Source organism: Centruroides sculpturatus, unplaced genomic scaffold (genome assembly GCF_000671375.1).
Source record: "Centruroides sculpturatus isolate CEXI.00-Female unplaced genomic scaffold, Cexi_2.0 scaffold1690, whole genome shotgun sequence".
NCBI lineage: Eukaryota > Metazoa > Arthropoda > Arachnida > Scorpiones > Buthidae > Centruroides > Centruroides sculpturatus.
This window is the reverse complement of record NW_019386089.1, coordinates 18,768-38,302: the sequence shown is the minus strand read 5'-3', so window position 1 is coordinate 38,302 and position 19,535 is coordinate 18,768. Positions and strand designations below refer to the sequence as shown.

The window sequence follows — 19,535 nt, the reverse complement described above, 5'->3', positions numbered from 1 at the left end:
TTTGCTTTAATAAATTTATGTACCTGTTACAACAGTTGAACCTGGTTTATAAATTTCTCAATTGTACATTTTTGCAATTATATGTTAAATATTTTCTTCCCATACTTTATCCATTTTAAAATACTTCAGTTATGTGTTTTTCATTTACACTATTTCACTCCAATATGTCACATTTTTTTAGTACTCTACAGCACATTTTCCTCACTTATTAAATTTTTCCATTTCAAAGTGAATAATGTATAAGAAATTCACTTTTGCATTCTTTTTTAATAATGTGTGCACTTCAGCTTAGTCCACACTTACAGTGAATTGCCAGTAAATGCAAAAAGCAGAATAGATAATGTGTAACACAGCACCATTTGTGATGAATTTTCCCATTTAACAGATCACTTCACCAGACCAACATGTTTAAAATGTTCACTTTCTGTGTTTTGTCTGTGAATCAATTTTGCTAAGTGAATAAAAATCATTTCTCATTCATTTTCACTACTCGCTGTCAGTGTGAGCTAACCCTTAGAATGACTTCATTCTTTCACAGAGTTTTGGTGGAATGAGACAACTGATATCACATACAATATGTGATAAGTCCATGATAAAACATGAAACAAACAAAATTTGATCAATTTTTTTTTAGAGTATATGAGTTAATTTCACACTGTTTTACTTTTCCTTTTACATGTTGTTCAAATGTATTATATATGTAGCAAATTGAAAATTTTTTGTTAAAAAGTACATGTACAAATTCAGTTGTTGTTTTAATTTTTGTCATGCTGTACTTTTGTGATGATTATGTTCAATACAAAAGCAATTCAAAACTTGTTTCACTTTTATAATTTTTCTCATTTATATGATATTTTTTCAGTTCTCTTGGCAAACATATAAATGGGGTTTAACTGTAATATGTAAATGTAAACAATTTCATTTAAATAAAACTAAATATTGGGTTGGTCAGAAAGTGTGTATAGTTTATGCATTCTATTTGCATGTTAAAAAAGCTGGTAAGGGCTCTTGTTTGTCATTTCTGGCATTCAAACAGAAGATTAAGGGACTAGGAAGAAAGTCTGAGAAGGAATTATGAAAAATTTCTCTATCTAAAAGAACATGTAAATAGAGAGTTTTCTCATAATTCTTGGGTGTCTTTTAAGTGAAACTTTAAGACACTAAGACACATTATACAGAGTTAAAATTGTGTGGCACTATATGTTATGTGATTTTATTAAATAATCATTTTTATATTATTAATTGTGATAAAAAAGAAAAAGACTTAATTTTGAGGATAGAGATGAGTTTTTTAAAAAATTGTAAATGCTAATAATGAGTAAAATTTTCATTAAGTATGACTCCACTTGAGATATGACACACAACCACCTCTTTTTCTACTCCCTTGACTTGTAACTACTAAAATACATCATCATCAATTCCCTATACATACAAATAATCCTCCAAATTTCAAAATTTTTGTTCATCCAGTCCTAAGTTATTAATGCAAAATACACACCAACACACACAGACAGAATTTTGTAAGGGTTTTTTTTAAATAGTTTTTAGACTCCTTGAGTGTTAAAACATCAAGAAAAAGTTTGACTCTGTGTTTTTTTTGCATGTCTGATCAATATAATTTTCCTATGTTATGTATGCAACAGCCAGGAAAGAAAAACTCAATGAAAAATTTTGGCCAACCCAATCAAACAGTCTGAACATTACAACACAAATAATAATATATGTAGTAAGGACAGGTATGCCTAAATATGGACATAATTAAGAAATATTTATTTATGGTTTATAAAACAGAATATGTTTTTATATCAAAGAACATTTATCCAGTATCCAAAGTCTTAATATTTCTATAGTTAAAAATGCATTTAATTTACTTTAATTTCTAAAAAATCTTTAAAGTTTAATTTCTCTAAAACTAGAACAAGTAAATTATCATTGTATTCTTTCAGAAATTTTAGTACATCTCTTTTGTAAATGGTTACTTTCATATAATGTAAAATAACTTTTGATTATGATTACTTTTCTGATACTGATGCCTATTTTATTATTACATTAATTAAAGTACAACATTTTGATGAGTTAAAAGTAACAGCATAAATTTCCATTTTTATATCATCATAATATTTTCTAATATTTTGATAACTATGGTACATAAAAATCTTTTAAAAATAAGTTTTAGTCATAATTCTTATTGACACTTTATTGATTATACCAGATGTAATTCACATGTCCCTTAACTAAAAAAAAAAAAGTATTTTTTTCTGATAATATTTATTTAATTTTATTAGTCTTATCTAGTGTCTAATGTAAAACTTCTGAAAGTAATGAAGTCAATTAAATAAATATATTCTTGGTATTACATGTATGCCTAAAGAACAAATATGTTAAGAACATCTTAAATGTTAACTTTATATTCTAACTTGTCAACATCTGTTTAATTTCTGTGTATCAATGAATGAATTAATCTGCATAATAGAACTAATATTTCATTATAAAATTACAGTGTTTTATGATTTGTGAGATTACATAAAGATCATCATTATTAAATAATTAAAAAACAGATACTTATATAAAATTATGTATTTTATTGTATCACTAATCTTAAAAATATTTGTATAAATAACTATCTGAAATTTAATAATATATCATAAAAAATGTTTTTTATATTGTTTTTGTTCTTTTGTTTGTTATCCCTTCTTTTTTTTTTATAGAAATAATTTTTTAATAAAGAAGAGAGTGTGAACAAAACAAAATATTTTAAAACATTTTCAAAATAAACTTTCAAATCAAATATCTTTATAAATAGAACAAAAAAATAAAAGATATGTATATAAAGAAGAAAAAATAATAATATATACAGAATGCAATATAGAACTTTGTGCCTTACAGTCATTCTGAAATGTGTTAGTAATAAATAATACTTTTTACTACTACATTTAGTTAAAACTCAGGTAAATATTTTGTGTTCTTCATATGCTCTTCTCTTGTATTTTCATAATAAACACAGTAATTCTGTACAATAATTAAAAATACAAAATTATCAAAGCAGTAGATGTCTGATTCAATCAAGAATACATAATATATACCATTTTTTATTATTATTAAAAGTCTATAAAAGTTAGAAAAAGCATGCTTTATTAATACATTAAATAAAACATCAATCTATCAGTAAATAAAATACTATGACACATATACCCACCCAAACACCCTCACCCTAAAAATTGGCTATAGGCTGTCCTTGGATATAAGCTGCAAAAGCAAAAGTTGTAAATAATGTTGACTTTTTCATGGATAAGCCACTCTTTATACATGGTGTGCCACCAAAATCTGGACAAAATTCAATTTCAAATTCCTGCCATTCTATACCACTGGTAGATGTTGTGTTTGGCATTCAAATATCTTGACACATGTACTAAATCATCATAATCTCGAAACAGTCATAATGTTGAAATCAAGTGCGGAGTATAACTGAAGAGCCACAATTATCAAAAGTGTTCATGCTGCGCGCTCGGTGACAGAAATCATTTGGTTCTTCAGGTACCAGAGATCAACTGTGTATGATGTCGTCACAAACTATAATGAGTCAGAGAAGTCCAATGAAGGTTTTACAACACCAGCAAGGAAAACTCACTCGAAGGAGTGCATTGTCGGGAAGCCTGAAATCATTCAACGGGCTCAGGAGCTGATTTTTGAGGATCCAGATCAGTCAATCTGAAAATTGTCATCAGTTGTTGGTGTGGGTGAGAAAACTATGTGTAGAATATCAAAGGACCTCTTTGATGATTCTCATCAAAGAGGTCCTTTGATACAAGTCTTACACAATTAAAGTGAGTCATTGTGTAAAATTGGTTGTCAGACAACATCGACATGTTTTGGTGAAAAGAATTCTAGCATCACAACAGCCCAGATTTGAATCCTTTGGACTTCTATGTATGAAGCATAGCTAAAAGGGTCATGAACAAGTCCAGACATCCAAACCTCGCATTATTGAGAGCCACTATTGATGTGGAATATGCCGATGTGGACCATGACACATTAAAGTGCGTCTGAGTATGCTTCAAACCAAGAATGGAGGTGGTCATTCAAGCAGGAGGGGAATATATTGAGTAAATGTATTCTTTATGGCCTTACAAACAATGTGGTTAAAAAAAATTTGTAAACCTTTTCACTTTTTGCGATAAAAAATATGTAATTTGTCCGGATTTTGGCACCAGACCCTGTATACACTATAATCTATAGTCAAATTATTAGATATGACTACAGAATAAGAACCAATAGGAAATAAACAGCACTGGTATTAACATTATGTAAATCTCACTGTGCTATATAGTAGAGTAAACTGTATGCTATTTTTTGGTCTCTTTAACCAATTTTCACAAATACTTTAAAATTATTATTACTGGTATATCACTGCATTTTTATTTTATACTGTAGTTAAGAGTTTTTATCAGAAATCAGGTTTATATGTACAGTTGACCTTGTGCATAGGCCACAGTCTATAACAAGGTTTAGAGTAATATATATTTAGGTTAAATATATATTACCGTGAGCTTAAAAGTATATGTTGTAAAACTCATAAAATGTTTGTAAAGTTAATTTTATGAAGATCAATTTACATTTTTATTTACAAAATAAAATGCAATCATTAAATATTCTAAGATAAACGATATTTCTATATACAATTTTATTAGAAAAATAATATTTAATCAGAAAGATAAATAATTTAATTAAAAGTAATTACATATTACTAATAAATTAATGCTGATGATTTTATTTCAAAACTTGTATAACAAAAGGGCAGAATGATACTGGAAATGTTTCTTTTCAGATTTTTAAATTTTATAAGAGGTTCAATATTAAACATTAAATTTTTTTAAAAGTTAAACAAAGTTTGTTGAATTACAGATTAATTGAAATCCTTAAAACTTGAAAATAAGAATTATCAGCTTGATTAACAGTATTTTAAAATATAATAAATTTTAGTAACATAATATTAAAATTTATTACTGAAACCTTAGAAAATAAAAGAAGATAATATCTTGTTAATAATTATTATTATTCAAGTTAAAATTGTTTTAATATTTGAGTGTTATTAAAAATTAGTGAATTCTTTTAAATAAATTGTTACATTCATGTATATATATATCAATGCAATTTTTATTACAAATCACTAGAGTTTAGTAATATTATTAATTAAATTAGCAATGAAATTGCAATTAATCAAATGATTTTGCATTAAAAATTAATAAAGTTAATACTTGTGAATGGTTGTGTTTTAAAGTAAACAATGTTTAATAACAACTTAATCACACAATTCAATTAATTTGACCAGTTATTGATTTACGAGTACAGTTGAATCCTGTTTATACATTCCTAATTGTACACATATTTCACAATTATACATTACATATTTTCTGCACAGTACTTTATTATAAAACATTTCAGTTTATACTTTTTCATTTATATGATTTAGCATTTATATGTCATATTGCTTACTTATGCATTACTGACTTGAAAATGGCAAAAATTTAATATGATTTTTAAAAAAGATTGAAAAAGTGAATTATATATTCACTTCAGGATAGTTCAAACTGACAGTAAATTGCCAACAAATGAAAAAAGCAGAGCAAATAATATATAACCTGACATAATTTTCAACAAATTTTTCTGTTTAGTAGATTGCTCTGCCAGACCAACATGTTGAAAATTTTTGCTTTCCAAGTTTTGTAGTGTGAACTAATTTCACAAAGCAAATAATAATCATTTCTCATTCATTTTCACTATTCACTATCAATATGAGTTAGCCATTAGAATGACTCTTCATTCTTTCATATGATTGGAGTTTTGGCAGAAGGAGACAACTGATGTCATATATTGGTACAGAATTTGACAACTGTATTGAAAAAAACAAGAAGCAAATCAAACTTGATCAATTTTTTAAAGTACATGACTTAATTTTACACTGTTTTACTTTTCCTTTTATATATATTGTTCAAATTTATTATACATATAGTGAATTGACTTCTTTGTTAAGAATTACATGTACAAATTCAGTTGTGCAGTGTTAATTTTTGCCATGTGTTACTTTTGTGATGGCTATGTTCTCTCTGAAAGAAATTCAATAGTAGTTTCACTTGTAAGTTTTCTCACTTATATGATGTTTTTCTCAGTTCCCTTGAAAAACATGTAAACAGGGTTTAACTGTATAGTCTTTTTAACATAAAAATATCAATTAGCAATTAGAAAATGTTCTTCTTGTTATCAAATATTTTATTTTAATGTTAGCAAAAGCAATTTAATTAAAAGGTTAAAAAATATAATAATAGAATAGCTTTGAGAAGTGTATTAGTGCTTTACAGATGCAATTAGAAAAATGACAAACAACTTTAAATTTACAGATATAGTGGTTAATAAAACTATACATACAGTGGTAGGAGATGCACATGCCCCAATATGATTATCTCCATTGGAAACATTTCCAGATATACAACCTTGGTTATTAATTACTGGAGTTTGTGTTTCAACTGTTGCTCCTTGTGTATCAATCTAAAAAACATTAAATATTTGAGATGATAATAATTTATTCCTTAAAAATATACATTTTAAAATTACAATATAATAGAAATAAAATAAATTTATTTAATTATATATTGCTAAATAAATTAAATATTGAGAAAAGGATATTTCAGTAAGCAATTCGGAAAGTTAAAAATATCTCAAATTCAATAACTGAATAGTTTTATGAAATTTATGAATACCAGGAATATATATAAATACATTCATGGCCAAAATGTTTTCCACTATTTGCCACTTTGATCTGGCATATAATGGGCCACACTCATGGGGCTAGTGTAGAGGTTTGGGGATGTAATGGTATGAAATAACAAAGATTATGCAAGTATGAGACTCAATTACAGAGATTTTATTAAAATTAAGATTTTAACAGGGACATAATGTTTATTGTCATCAAAGAATCAGATACACATGATGTCACAGACAGAAAAATGTAAGTCTGGTTTTTCATTGTATCTAATCTTCCTGCTTTTTCATCACCTCAAGAAGTCATTTTGAAATGGATTTATATAGCTCCTTGATCATAGTTTTGTCGATATTGGTAGCAGAATCAATGATTTCCTCATGGATATTGAACTGTTGATTTTAATACATTCTTATTGATCTGTTGATCTTCTGTATTTCTTAAAGATACCAGATATTTTCAATGATATTTAGATTGTAGGCCAGTGCAAAACATTCACATTGTTGGTCTGGAAATACATGATCTATCTGGCAATCCTATTTGAGCACATATGAGTACAAGTTATCATGGGAAAAATCATCCTGATAAACTTGTTTTTCATCTATAAACTACTATATTTAAATTGGTAATCATCAGAAAGATGACACCAGATAAACTCTTGATACTCCTGCTTATGCTTTGGAGTCAGAAGCAATTTCTTCTATATTTTGCAACATCTGAATCATCCTGTTGCATAAGTCAGTAGATAGTATGGTAGAATGAATTTAGATCAAGAATTCCTGGAGGCAACAACTTGTAACAAGCTGATTTTGTCTGATTGTTGATTTTGCTTTCCACAACAAACTTCCTCTATCCCAATTTTTCAGGATAGGTGGTTGTTTGAGTTTGTTCCCTGTTCTGCTGTTGCAGTAATGCATGTCATTGAAGTATCTTTTTAGAAAAGATAGTTATTTTCTACAATTTTCAAAGACTAGAATACTTCTCATACAAGGTCTTCACTTAAAAGCAGACTTCTTCAGAATATATTCTGTTGTACAGAATCTAAGCCATATTACTGCCATGAAGAAAATATGTTAGGCAGAACTTGATAATACATTTCCATAATGTCACTTTTCCTACTGGTGAAAGAAATTTTGGCAATGCTTTTTGTAAAAAAAATATATGAGTATCGAAAGATTCTTTATTTATAAATCTGTGAATAGAAAATCTTTCATATGATATGAATATGGAAATTTCAAAAAATTTTCTGAAATTCTTGACCACTCAGCTCATTAGCTGTATCTGAATCATTCCTGCTTTGATTATGTAATTATGTCTTATAAACTCTCACTTCTAAATGATGTCCAATATTGTCTAGGAATGTAATGAGAGCAATTGTCAAAAATTATTTCTAAAAAATTAAAAAAAAAAAAAAAAAGTCAAACCCACACCTGTATAAACTGAAAAGAAAGTTATAAAAGGACTGAGTTTTTCCCTTATACACCTCATAAAAATTCAGTCATTATTCAGCAGTAATTTGTTTATTATACTTATAATCATTATCTATTTTATCAAACTGAATAATTATCTGCTTAATTCCATTTTAATTGTTAATATCTTGATTTTTTAACAATAACTAATTGTTTTTCAATTTTTAGATTTATTTCATCTCAATTATTTCATGTAAATTTACAATTAATTTCTTTATCAATGCCTAAAACAATGAATAATTTAAAGAAAATACACATATGGTTAACAATTACCAAACTAATCACCATTTACTATGAAATGTTTAGCACAAGTTGATTTTTATCTTCATATATGTAGGAAAATTAAAAGATGTATCAGAAATAGGCAGTCATAGCCAGTTCCTCCCCGATGCAACAAGTTGCCACCCAGCCCTGTAACAGAAGTCACCACCAATTCTTTGATCAATACCGTTAACTTTGTGCCTGTGAAATGGATATATGAGCGACTCTGACCCAGAACATTATTCAGAACTCTTCTAACATGCCAATCTCCTCATTTATTCAACCTCTCCTACATCAGGTCAGGTATTTATCTCCATGCGAATCACATGTGAACTCTCTCTCTTTCTCACGAAAAGTGACAGTATCTATACGTAGGTTAGTTTGTTATATTATAACCCATTAACAAAAATGTATACTATGTATTCTCCTTTAAAAATAAATGGTTATTAGTTATTAACCTGGCCTCTGAATGATTCACTTCTGACACACCGTCTCTCCAACCTCTTCAATGCAACTTGCTGTCTCTCAGTTTTCCATCCTGAATCCAATCACCTGTGCACGCAACCGCTCAAGTGACCTCAAACCAACAACCCTGACATTAAACAAAAATACCCTTAGTTGCTATGTGGGGTCTTCTATCCTGACATAGTCATTGCTGAAGCGATGTCGACCCTTCAGTCAAGCGGTGCCGAAGCATAAGGAGTGCTTTGTGCATTGTCACAATAATTATTGATATCAAAAGCAAAATTATTGTACATAACAAAAGAGCACAAACAGTGAAAAAATAAAAATAATATCTATTAGAGGATTGAGATGATTTAATGTAGAAAATACATCTGAAAATGGAAATTGACCATTTAGTGAATTTGATTTCTTGTAACTTATTGATAACTACAAGTTATGAGGTTTATGATATGATTAAATCATTACCATGATTATGATTCATTTACAACTACAGATAATAATAAGAAATTTTTAAGAAATTCAAAATTAGCAAATGAAAAATAAAAGAATACAAATTTTACTATGATCAATATTAATAATACAAAAAATTACCTGGGAATAGGTAAAAGAATTTCCATTTGTACTATAATATGGTGTAGAAGTGGAACCAATAATTGTATAGGATGGATAATTTGTCCTGAGAATAATTATTTAAAAATCATTTCTGTATTAGTCTATATAAAAAATAAAAACTTTTCAAATAAATTTTATTATATTTTAATGATATCAAATTAAATGATTAATAAGACAAAGCTGAATTAATTTTTAAATACATAAAATAAGATTGCAAAATGTTAAGTTTTATTAAAGATTATACAGTGATTCTTGTGCAAAGTGATTAATAATCCATTAACTATTCAATATATCAAAAAGTTAGCAATTTTAAATTAAAAAATAAAAATCATATCTGAGCATGAGAAATATTAAAAAGTAAATCATTGCTAAATAAAATATCCTAAATTTTGGAATATACAAAACATTTGTATAAAATGTATACATAATTAAAAATCAAATAGTTTTAATTCTCTAAAAATAACTGACAGAATCACTATATTTAAGAATAAAGTTGTTTTAGCAGAAAAATTTACATTTGAGAATTGTTAGTGGTATATAGTGAAGATTCATTAACTCCATCCACGTACTGGACATATGCAGAATGAACATTTTCATTTGACTGGAAAGATACAATTCCTTCTTCTTGATTACCATCTGGAACTGAAATTTAAAATTTATAATGAATATTTTAATACAAAATTTTAATATGAAAATAAAAGATAAAATCTAGAACTATCCAAAACACTTTATTAAATAAACTCATTTATCCATCAGCATCATTCTCTTATCTGCTAATAAAACTTAATTTAATCAAACAAAATGCAATTTAATTTATCCATAAAGATTTTTTCTTTATCATGAATCTGTTCTAAAAATAGTAAATTATTAAATTTCAATAAATCAAAAAAAGTGACAAATATAAATATTGGAGTGATTCAAATTACTTATATTTTTTATAAATTTGAAAATGATTTAAAAAATCTGCATACCATCAATACTTCATATAATGTACCATTTCTGTAATATTTAAAAATTTTTTCCAATATTTGAAGTTTTCAGATATTGAAAGAAACAATTTTGGTTGGATGAATCTATACATTATTTTCTCTATTATTTTGTTGCCTTCAAAATCATTTTCCATATAAAATATATAAAACATGAAAATACACAGTATATTTCACTCTATAATGAATTGAAATATTTAATTAAGTTGTTTTTATGAAAGGAAATTATATAAGGACACTAACAATGGGATACATTCTGAGAAATGCATCATTAATTTAAGCAAACATCATACAGTGTACTCACAGTAAAATCTACTATTCATACAGACTACTATATTTACTCACATATAGGATGAGGTGTGACTTTAAAGATCAAAATAAAGAAAATTAGATTTATTAATACAATTCTAATTTTATTTCATTTAATCACAAGTAAAATATCAAATGAACGTAAATGTACACATTGTAAAACAAAAAATTGTTTTAAATAAACCATAATGTTTTCCTAACCAATTGCTGTTTGGTTGTCTACCAAGAATCATTTTTGGATTACAAGGACGCTACACACAGAATTTGAACATACATGTGTCTAGAACAAATTATGAGCATGCGTCTCATAATTGCATCTTGTTGCACTGTACAGAGCCTTGATGAATCGTCGTGTTAAATACAAACATGTCATATCACATCACATGCAATGGATCAATTCGGCATTGATCGAATACAGAGATTTACAGATTAGTCTTCAAATTTCAAAAAGGAGGGCATCTAGGAAGACACTTTTCGATGGAGGACAGAACTTATAAAAGGAGGACAATTGGTCACCTTACTTATATGCAAGTAAATACAGTATATGTAACATAATGGCAAGTATTTATGTAGCCAAACATTTAAACATAGAAATAGTACAGTAAAATATACCATTTCATGTTTAAAACTGATTTAATTCATTATAAAATTTTATAATGAATTAAAATTTTATAATGACATGATAAATTATAGTATTTTTTTGTTCAGAAATTTTCTGAAAATACTTCATTTCATAAAATTTTTGGATAGATGTTACTGATGTTGGACAGTTATTTCATATGACTGCTAAGCTGTAGGTTTGTTTAGGTATGAACACATTACATGCAGCCACTACCATCACTGCATGCCATTATGGCATTTACAAATTTTTCAGCTCTGTTACGTATAGATCTGAATTATTTTATGGAGCCTCCATTATATATGCAGTCAGTTATTAAGTAGTACATGTATTCAAATTTTTAATACTGTATTTCCAAGCAAATAAGAGCATGACCTAATACAGGGGTCACAAACTGGCAGCCCACAGGCAAGATATGTCCCATTAAGGCTTCAAATATGGCCTGTGGTCTTGATTTCTTTTCTAAAAATTAATGTTTCTAACATCTTGTAGGGATTAAAATAGAAAAAAAATTCAAATGTCTATTTACATAAGTTGTAAGTGCTGGCAACAAAACATCCTTTGTTAGAGCCATTTTTTTAAAATTACAGTATGTTTTTGTTTATGGAAAAATATTAAATATGATATGCATCTATTTTACTGGCCCTTTGCAATGTTTGAGTTTGAGATCCCTGTTCTAAATATGTAAAAGTTGCTTGTTTTTATGTTTTTGAAATATGTTTTGCTTCACTTATAAGAGCATGCTCTTGTGTGTGTCAACTTGTTTTCACTTACAAGAGCACTGCACAGATGTGTCAATGTAAATTAAATATATATGTACTGATACATTAACTATTCACTTGACAAAAATAAAAAAAATGCTGCCAATACTATAAAAGCTTTTTAAAAATAGTGAGATTTTAAGTGTTTTGTGTAATATAATGCCAATTTGGCTCCATCTATAAGATCATGTTGTTACAGTAATTATTCAATTACTTTTTGTTTTTAATCAGTAATTGTCTTTATTGTTTAATCTAATCTCAAGAGTGTATTTTGAAACTGTCTGTTAGTTTTAATAGTTTTTACAAAAGGAAAATTTTTTTATTTTTAATCTAATCTAATTAATATTCAGTTTTTAAAGAATGATTTAATTAATAAATTATTAGAAATTACTTTTAGTATCAAATTACTTATTGCAATTAAATTTTGAAAAATCAATTTTAAAAACTGTTTATGACAATAAATTAATAATTATCCATGTAAAGATATTATTGATATATTCAAAATATTAATTTATAAATTATAATTAAAGAATTTACCTGTGACAGTTATGAACTGAGAAGTTTTATTATCAGTAACATTTGAATCCAGAAGACCTTCTGTATGTTGTTGAGATATTTCTGAACAAGAAGTCTCATGAATAGGAATTGATATTTGATTTACAGAATGCGATCTTGAATCGGAAACTTGGACAGATTGTGACTGTGAGTTTCCAGATGTTATAATTTTTCCAGCCTGATCTGAAGACTGATTAGATGCTTGAGTTTGCATGTGAAGAAACTATGAAAAGTAGATAAATTGCTATTTAACATTTTATAATGAAATAACTCTTTNTTCAAGCAGGAGGGGAATATATTGAGTAAATGTATTCTTTATGGCCTTACAAACAATGTGGTTAAAAAAAAATTTGTAAACCTTTTCACTTTTTGCGATAAAAAATATGTAATTTGTCCGGATTTTGGCACCAGACCCTGTATACACTATAATCTATAGCCAAATTATTAGATATGACTACAGAATAAGAACCAATAGGAAATAAACAGCACTGGTATTAACATTATGTAAATCTCACTGTGCTATATAGTAGAGTAAACTGTATGCTATTTTTTGGTCTCTTTAACCAATTTTCACAAATACTTTAAAATTATTATTACTGGTATATCACTGCATTTTTATTTTATACTGTAGTTAAGAGTTTTTATCAGAAATCAGGTTTATATGTACAGTTGACCTTGTGCATAGGCCACAGTCTATAACAAGGTTTAGAGTAATATATATTTAGGTTAAATATATATTACCGTGAGCTTAAAAGTATATGTTGTAAAACTCATAAAATGTTTGTAAAGTTAATTTTATAAAGATCAATTTACATTTTTATTTCACAAATAATAATATATGTAGTAAGGACAGGTATGCCTAAATATGGACATAATTAAGAAATATTTATTTATGGTTTATAAAACAGAATATGTTTTTATATCAAAGAACATTTATCCAGTATCCAAAGTCTTAATATTTCTATAGTTAAAAATGCATTTAATTTACTTTAATTTCTAAAAAATCTTTAAAGTTTAATTTCTCTAAAACTAGAACAAGTAAATTATCATTGTATTCTTTCAGAAATTTTAGTACATCTCTTTTGTAAATGGTTACTTTCATATAANGATTAAAAATGAAAAAAAATTCAAATGTCTATTTACATAAGTTGTAAGTGCTGGCAACAAAACATCCTTTGTTAGAGCCATTTTTTTAAAATTACAGTATGTTTTTGTTTATGGAAAAATATTAAATATGATATGCATCTATTTTACTGGCCCTTTGCAATGTTTGAGTTTGAGATCCCTGTTCTAAATATGTAAAAGTTGCTTGTTTTTATGTTTTTGAAATATGTTTTGCTTCACTTATAAGAGCATGCTCTTGTGTGTGTCAACTTGTTTTCACTTACAAGAGCACTGCACAGATGTGTCAATGTAAATTAAATATATATGTACTGATACATTAACTATTCACTTGACAAAAATAAAAAAAATGCTGCCAATACTATAAAAGCTTTTTAAAAATAGTGAGATTTTAAGTGTTTTGTGTAATATAATGCCAATTTGGCTCCATCTATAAGATCATGTTGTTACAGTAATTATTCAATTACTTTTTGTTTTTAATCAGTAATTGTCTTTATTGTTTAATCTAATCTCAAGAGTGTATTTTGAAACTGTCTGTTAGTTTTAATAGTTTTTACAAAAGGAAAATTTTTTTATTTTTAATCTAATCTAATTAATATTCAGTTTTTAAAGAATGATTTAATTAATAAATTATTAGAAATTACTTTTAGTATCAAATTACTTATTGCAATTAAATTTTGAAAAATCAATTTTAAAAACTGTTTATGACAATAAATTAATAATTATCCATGTAAAGATATTATTGATATATTCAAAATATTAATTTATAAATTATAATTAAAGAATTTACCTGTGACAGTTATGAACTGAGAAGTTTTATTATCAGTAACATTTGAATCCAGAAGACCTTCTGTATGTTGTTGAGATATTTCTGAACAAGAAGTCTCATGAATAGGAATTGATATTTGATTTACAGAATGCGATCTTGAATCGGAAACTTGGACAGATTGTGACTGTGAGTTTCCAGATGTTATAATTTTTCCAGCCTGATCTGAAGACTGATTAGATGCTTGAGTTTGCATGTGAAGAAACTATGAAAAGTAGATAAATTGCTATTTAACATTTTATAATGAAATAACTCTTTTATTCTAATATTATATTTTTAAAAAAAATTTATATAAAAAGATGTATTCAAATCTGCTTATTTAAAGAGATACAAAAGAAGAATTTGTTTAAATAATTTTAAATGTTTGCATTGGTTTAAATAAGAATATCTAAAAATAGAATGACATATTGTAACATAATATATAGTACATTAATGAATGCAAACAATCAAAATAACTCAATAAATATAAATAAATTTTATATCTGTATTTTTGTAAATAATCTAATACAAAATGTTAATATATGTCATGGCTATGAGCAAAAATCCGAAAGGATGAGACTATGGATGAGACACTTTATTATTCGTTCAGCTGGTTACACAGTTAATGGTCAACGATGTCAAGCGTGGGCGAAGAACGGTTCAACTGCCCTCCTTCGTCGTTTTCCCCCTCTCCTCCTTCACTTCCGTCCCTAACTCCCATACCTTTCGATAAATCTCTCACTCCGGGTATACACCCTGATCGGGTCGTATCCACCATGTGTCTCTCCAAATTTCCTTTTGCTGTTGGTGGGCCCACTTGTTGTTGCATCCCTTACAATATATATATTAATGCAAAAGTCTATAACATGTCATCTACATAACTAAATTTTTATCATCACTAGACTATTTGTAATGTCTTCAGTTCTTAAATACTAAATGATATCTCCAAAAATTTTTAATGACATTATTTGGCTTTTTCAAATTTATTAGTATAGACTTTTTTACTTTTTATAAATACACTAGCTTACCATGGCTTCACCTGCACAGAATTTGCAATTTGATAGAAATAACCCTCCCTCGGNACATTCTACAAAGAACTGCCAGATAAATCATTTCCAAAACTGAAAGACAATGCTCGATTTTGTGCAAGCATGTTTGGCAGTACCTATGTATGCGAACAAGTGTTTTCGCTTATGAATTTAAACAAGTGCAAAACACGGAACAGGTTAACCAAAGAGAATTTGGAAAATCTGGTTGTTTCAACATCTGCCATTACACCAGACATCAAGAAGATTGCTGCCAGCATCTAATCTCAGCCATCGCATTAATCACTTGGAGGTCCGGCCCCCAGTCAGTAAACTTAACCCTAATTTGGCCCTTCTTCACAAAAGGTTGTGCATCCCTGGATAAATAAATAAAAACTCACGCCAAAATTGTATAACTTCTTGATAAAAAGCACTGAGTTCAGCGTTAATACGATTTTTTCTTATATCGCAAGTACTTTCGACGAGTATTATATCGTCGTCCTCAGGCGAAAAAAGAACAAATTTGAAAATTAGAACGTGCAGAGTGTTCCAAGTAAAAAACGGAAAATTTTTTCTTGTCAATTTCTAAATTATAACGTTCGGTAATTCCGTTGGTCACGTGCAACAAGCTTTTGCGGGCGTTCGAAATATCTTAAATCCACACGACTAGCAGCGCATGCGCTGAGGAGTGATCGTACTAATTGTGCGACTCTCGGCGCTTTTTGCTGTTTAAACGCTGGTATAAAGTAACCCATATTTCGGGCAAGTCGAGTGTGGGGACGTTGCATGCGTTTGTGGTCATTGTAAGTAGCGCTTCCCAAATAAATGTAATTCTTCTGTTGTTACAGCTCCTGAGCAACGCTGTTTTTGACCATAACGGTTTATAGCCCTGCTGTAGAACTTTTTTGGCGAGCTCTGTGGTCTGTCTTCCTTTGTTTATATCATCCTGATGTTCTGCGATACGGCAAGCAAGCATTCTTGTCGTTGCCCCTATATACTTCTCAATTGTCCCCGTTACTGGATTTTCCAGTTGCACTGTGTATATTCCTGATTTTTCTAAAACGTCGACTTTATCCCGATCATTGCATATACTCCTGCGTAGGTTGGGTAGGGGGGTTAAAGGAAGAGTAAAGTTGTATCGCCGGAAAATACGGCTAATAAGTATGGACGGTGCTCCTAGGTACGGCAGTGCTGATTGTACTCTAGACATTTCTTTTTTGCTATGTAGTGTGGTAAACGGGAAAAGGGAATCTTTTACCCTACGTAGTACATGCGTAAATTTGGCACTTGTGAATCCAGCGTGATGTACTGCCGTTCTTACGATTTCCAATTCGACTTTTATTAGAGCTTGCGATGGGGGAAGTAGCATTGCTCTTCTGACGAGAGCCGCTATGGTGGAATTGACATACCGCGATGGTTGAAATGCATCAGCTGGAATGATATAGGGGACTATGTTGGACTTATGATGCACTGTAAACTGCGGCCCTTCTAGTGACTTCTGTATCCGCATATCCAAAAATGTTATAGATTGTTCATGCTCCTTTTCCCATGTGAAATTGATGGTGGAATGGACGCTTGAAAGTTGCTGCATAAATTGGATAAACTCCTCTTCTGAATTTTCCCATATTAGTAGAATGTCATCTACATAGCGCAAGTATAGTGATGGGTAGCACATAGCAAGTGGAGCTTTGAAAATTTTTTGTTCCACGTCCCTCATAATGAGCTCGGCTAATACTGNGAACGTTGGGGGAGATTTTTTTTCTGTATGTATGAATGTCAGAGTTTGTGTAGAGGGCATGCTTTTGTTCACCCACTTTGAAGCTTAGTAACTCCTGTGTCTTTTGTCGAAAATTTCTGAAATTTTGTAGGGTGGTTTGTGTATTAGAGGGATTGATGCTGTTAAATTTTAGTGGTTAAAGCTTGAAGTATGGGGATAACTGAAGATAGGATTATGTGGCATAACTGAAGACGGGTCGGACTATGATTTTACTTATTATTAGCATTTACAATGTTATTTTTTTTTTTTTTGTAAAATCCATAACTACCCTTAAAATTAAGTTTTTAGCCATTTTATAATAATTAATATAAAAAGTTTTTAAATAAAAAAAATCTCTTAACAGATAGCGCCAAGCACAATTTTAAATTTTGCCGGGAAAGTTACGCAACTCTTTGCTGGAGTTTTTTTACGTAAGAGAATAATTATTACAGTTTCTTGCGTGGATTACTATTATTAATAGAAAGAAGATAATCTAGTAATCCATTATTATCTCTTGATTATCGTCTCGTAGACTAATCTGATGATGAAGTATGTACAATTTTTATGCTATATATTACTTAGTGTATGGCGTTAACAGAGGAGCAAACGGTGCATTTTCTCCTCCCTAGGATCGTGTAAAAAAAAATTCCACAAATTATTATCGTTAAAAGTGATTGAAATAAGTAATTTTACCAAATAATGGGATGTCTTGATACAATACTGTGTTCTATAATCTGTACAATAGTCTGAAAAACAACCCAAAAATTAAATGTAGTAATTAAATAAAAATGTATTGATGTGATTATTTGTCTTCAAGGTTTGCCCCATCGAAAATTTTCTGCGTACGCCCATGACGATAGATTTCTGTTTTTAAGATAGAAAATATTTCTGATTATTAGAAATATAATTGTTAAATAATGTACTGTATATATATAAAAGAATATATAATACATTAATATTTTTTGTGAGGTAGGAAAAATTTTGCATATATAGTAATTATGTACTCTATTTTCGTGGAATGACCGACATGCCGGTACCCCCGTGGTTACCGGCATGCCGTTTAACTGTGACTAAAATGTGAAAATGACGAAACTAATAGAAGAATTAGCATGATCTTGTTATAAACTAATGAAAATATTGGATTTATTAAAGAACTCATTCCTCAATCTACTATATAAAGATAAAAAACTGGGCATTTTCTGTCACGGTATGCTCCCCTAGCTATTATTTAAGTTAACAACATAAATTATTTTATATTTATTTTATATTTTTACAATATAATACTCGGTATATTATAATTTTTATTTGTAATTTAGTATTCCCCAATGCCTACATTGGGCCTTTCGACTTGTGGTTAATAAGGTCCTTTTAATTTTATTATAAAAAGTTTTCCATTTTATTTCAACGGTTTAAACTGTTTTACATTTAGTTTCATACAGATACAACTCTTCATTTTTGTTTTTTGTTTTTTTTAAATATTTTAGTCTTATGTTAATTTAATTTTAATTAGTTTATGAATACAAAGTTGATTCATTCAGTGATCGCCAACATAATTTTAATAAACAGTCAAAGGTTTAAATTTTTAAATGTGTGTAATATATGTTCAATGTGGTGTATTAGAATTATATAGCCTTTATTGTTTAATTAAGTATATCTGTAATAAAATACTGTAGAAGGGCTGAAAGCCTAAAATGCATTTCCTTGTATAATAAAGTTGACATAGTCAATTGCTTGTGTTCCTTGTATGATTAATTTTCTTCAGGAAAATTTACATTTATCATTGAAGAAGAATAGTTATCCATTATTCAAAACAGCAAATAAAAGTGAGTTATATAAATGAAATGCTAGAATTATAGAGAATGTAGAAAAAGTATGTAAAATAAAAATATAACCAACACCCAAAAAAATTTAGATAGGAGTTTTACTACTCTATGATTTTTAATAAAACTACAGTAACACCTTAATTTAATGAATGAACTGATTCAGGCAAGTAGGTATCTGTTATATAATAAAATAGGTTTTCCAAATATGTGTTA

The 19,535-nt window shown here is 28.3% G+C and overlaps 1 protein-coding gene across 1 annotated transcript in view; it reads right to left on the bottom strand.

Moving 5' to 3' along the window:
* LOC111613528 (transcription factor RFX3-like) overlaps positions 1-13,019 on the bottom strand; it is a 46,549-nt gene extending 33,530 nt beyond the window's left edge. Inside the window, exons 1-4 of the mRNA XM_023354870.1 lie at positions 12,774-13,019; positions 10,077-10,203; positions 9,541-9,625; positions 6,424-6,543 (exon numbers count right to left, since the gene is read on the bottom strand). Coding sequence (XP_023210638.1) covers positions 6,424-6,543; positions 9,541-9,625; positions 10,077-10,203; positions 12,774-13,005 — 564 coding nt within the window. The 5' untranslated portion in view covers positions 13,006-13,019. The remainder of the gene's footprint in view (positions 1-6,423; positions 6,544-9,540; positions 9,626-10,076; positions 10,204-12,773) is intronic.
* Positions 13,020-19,535: the final 6,516 nt, after the last annotated feature.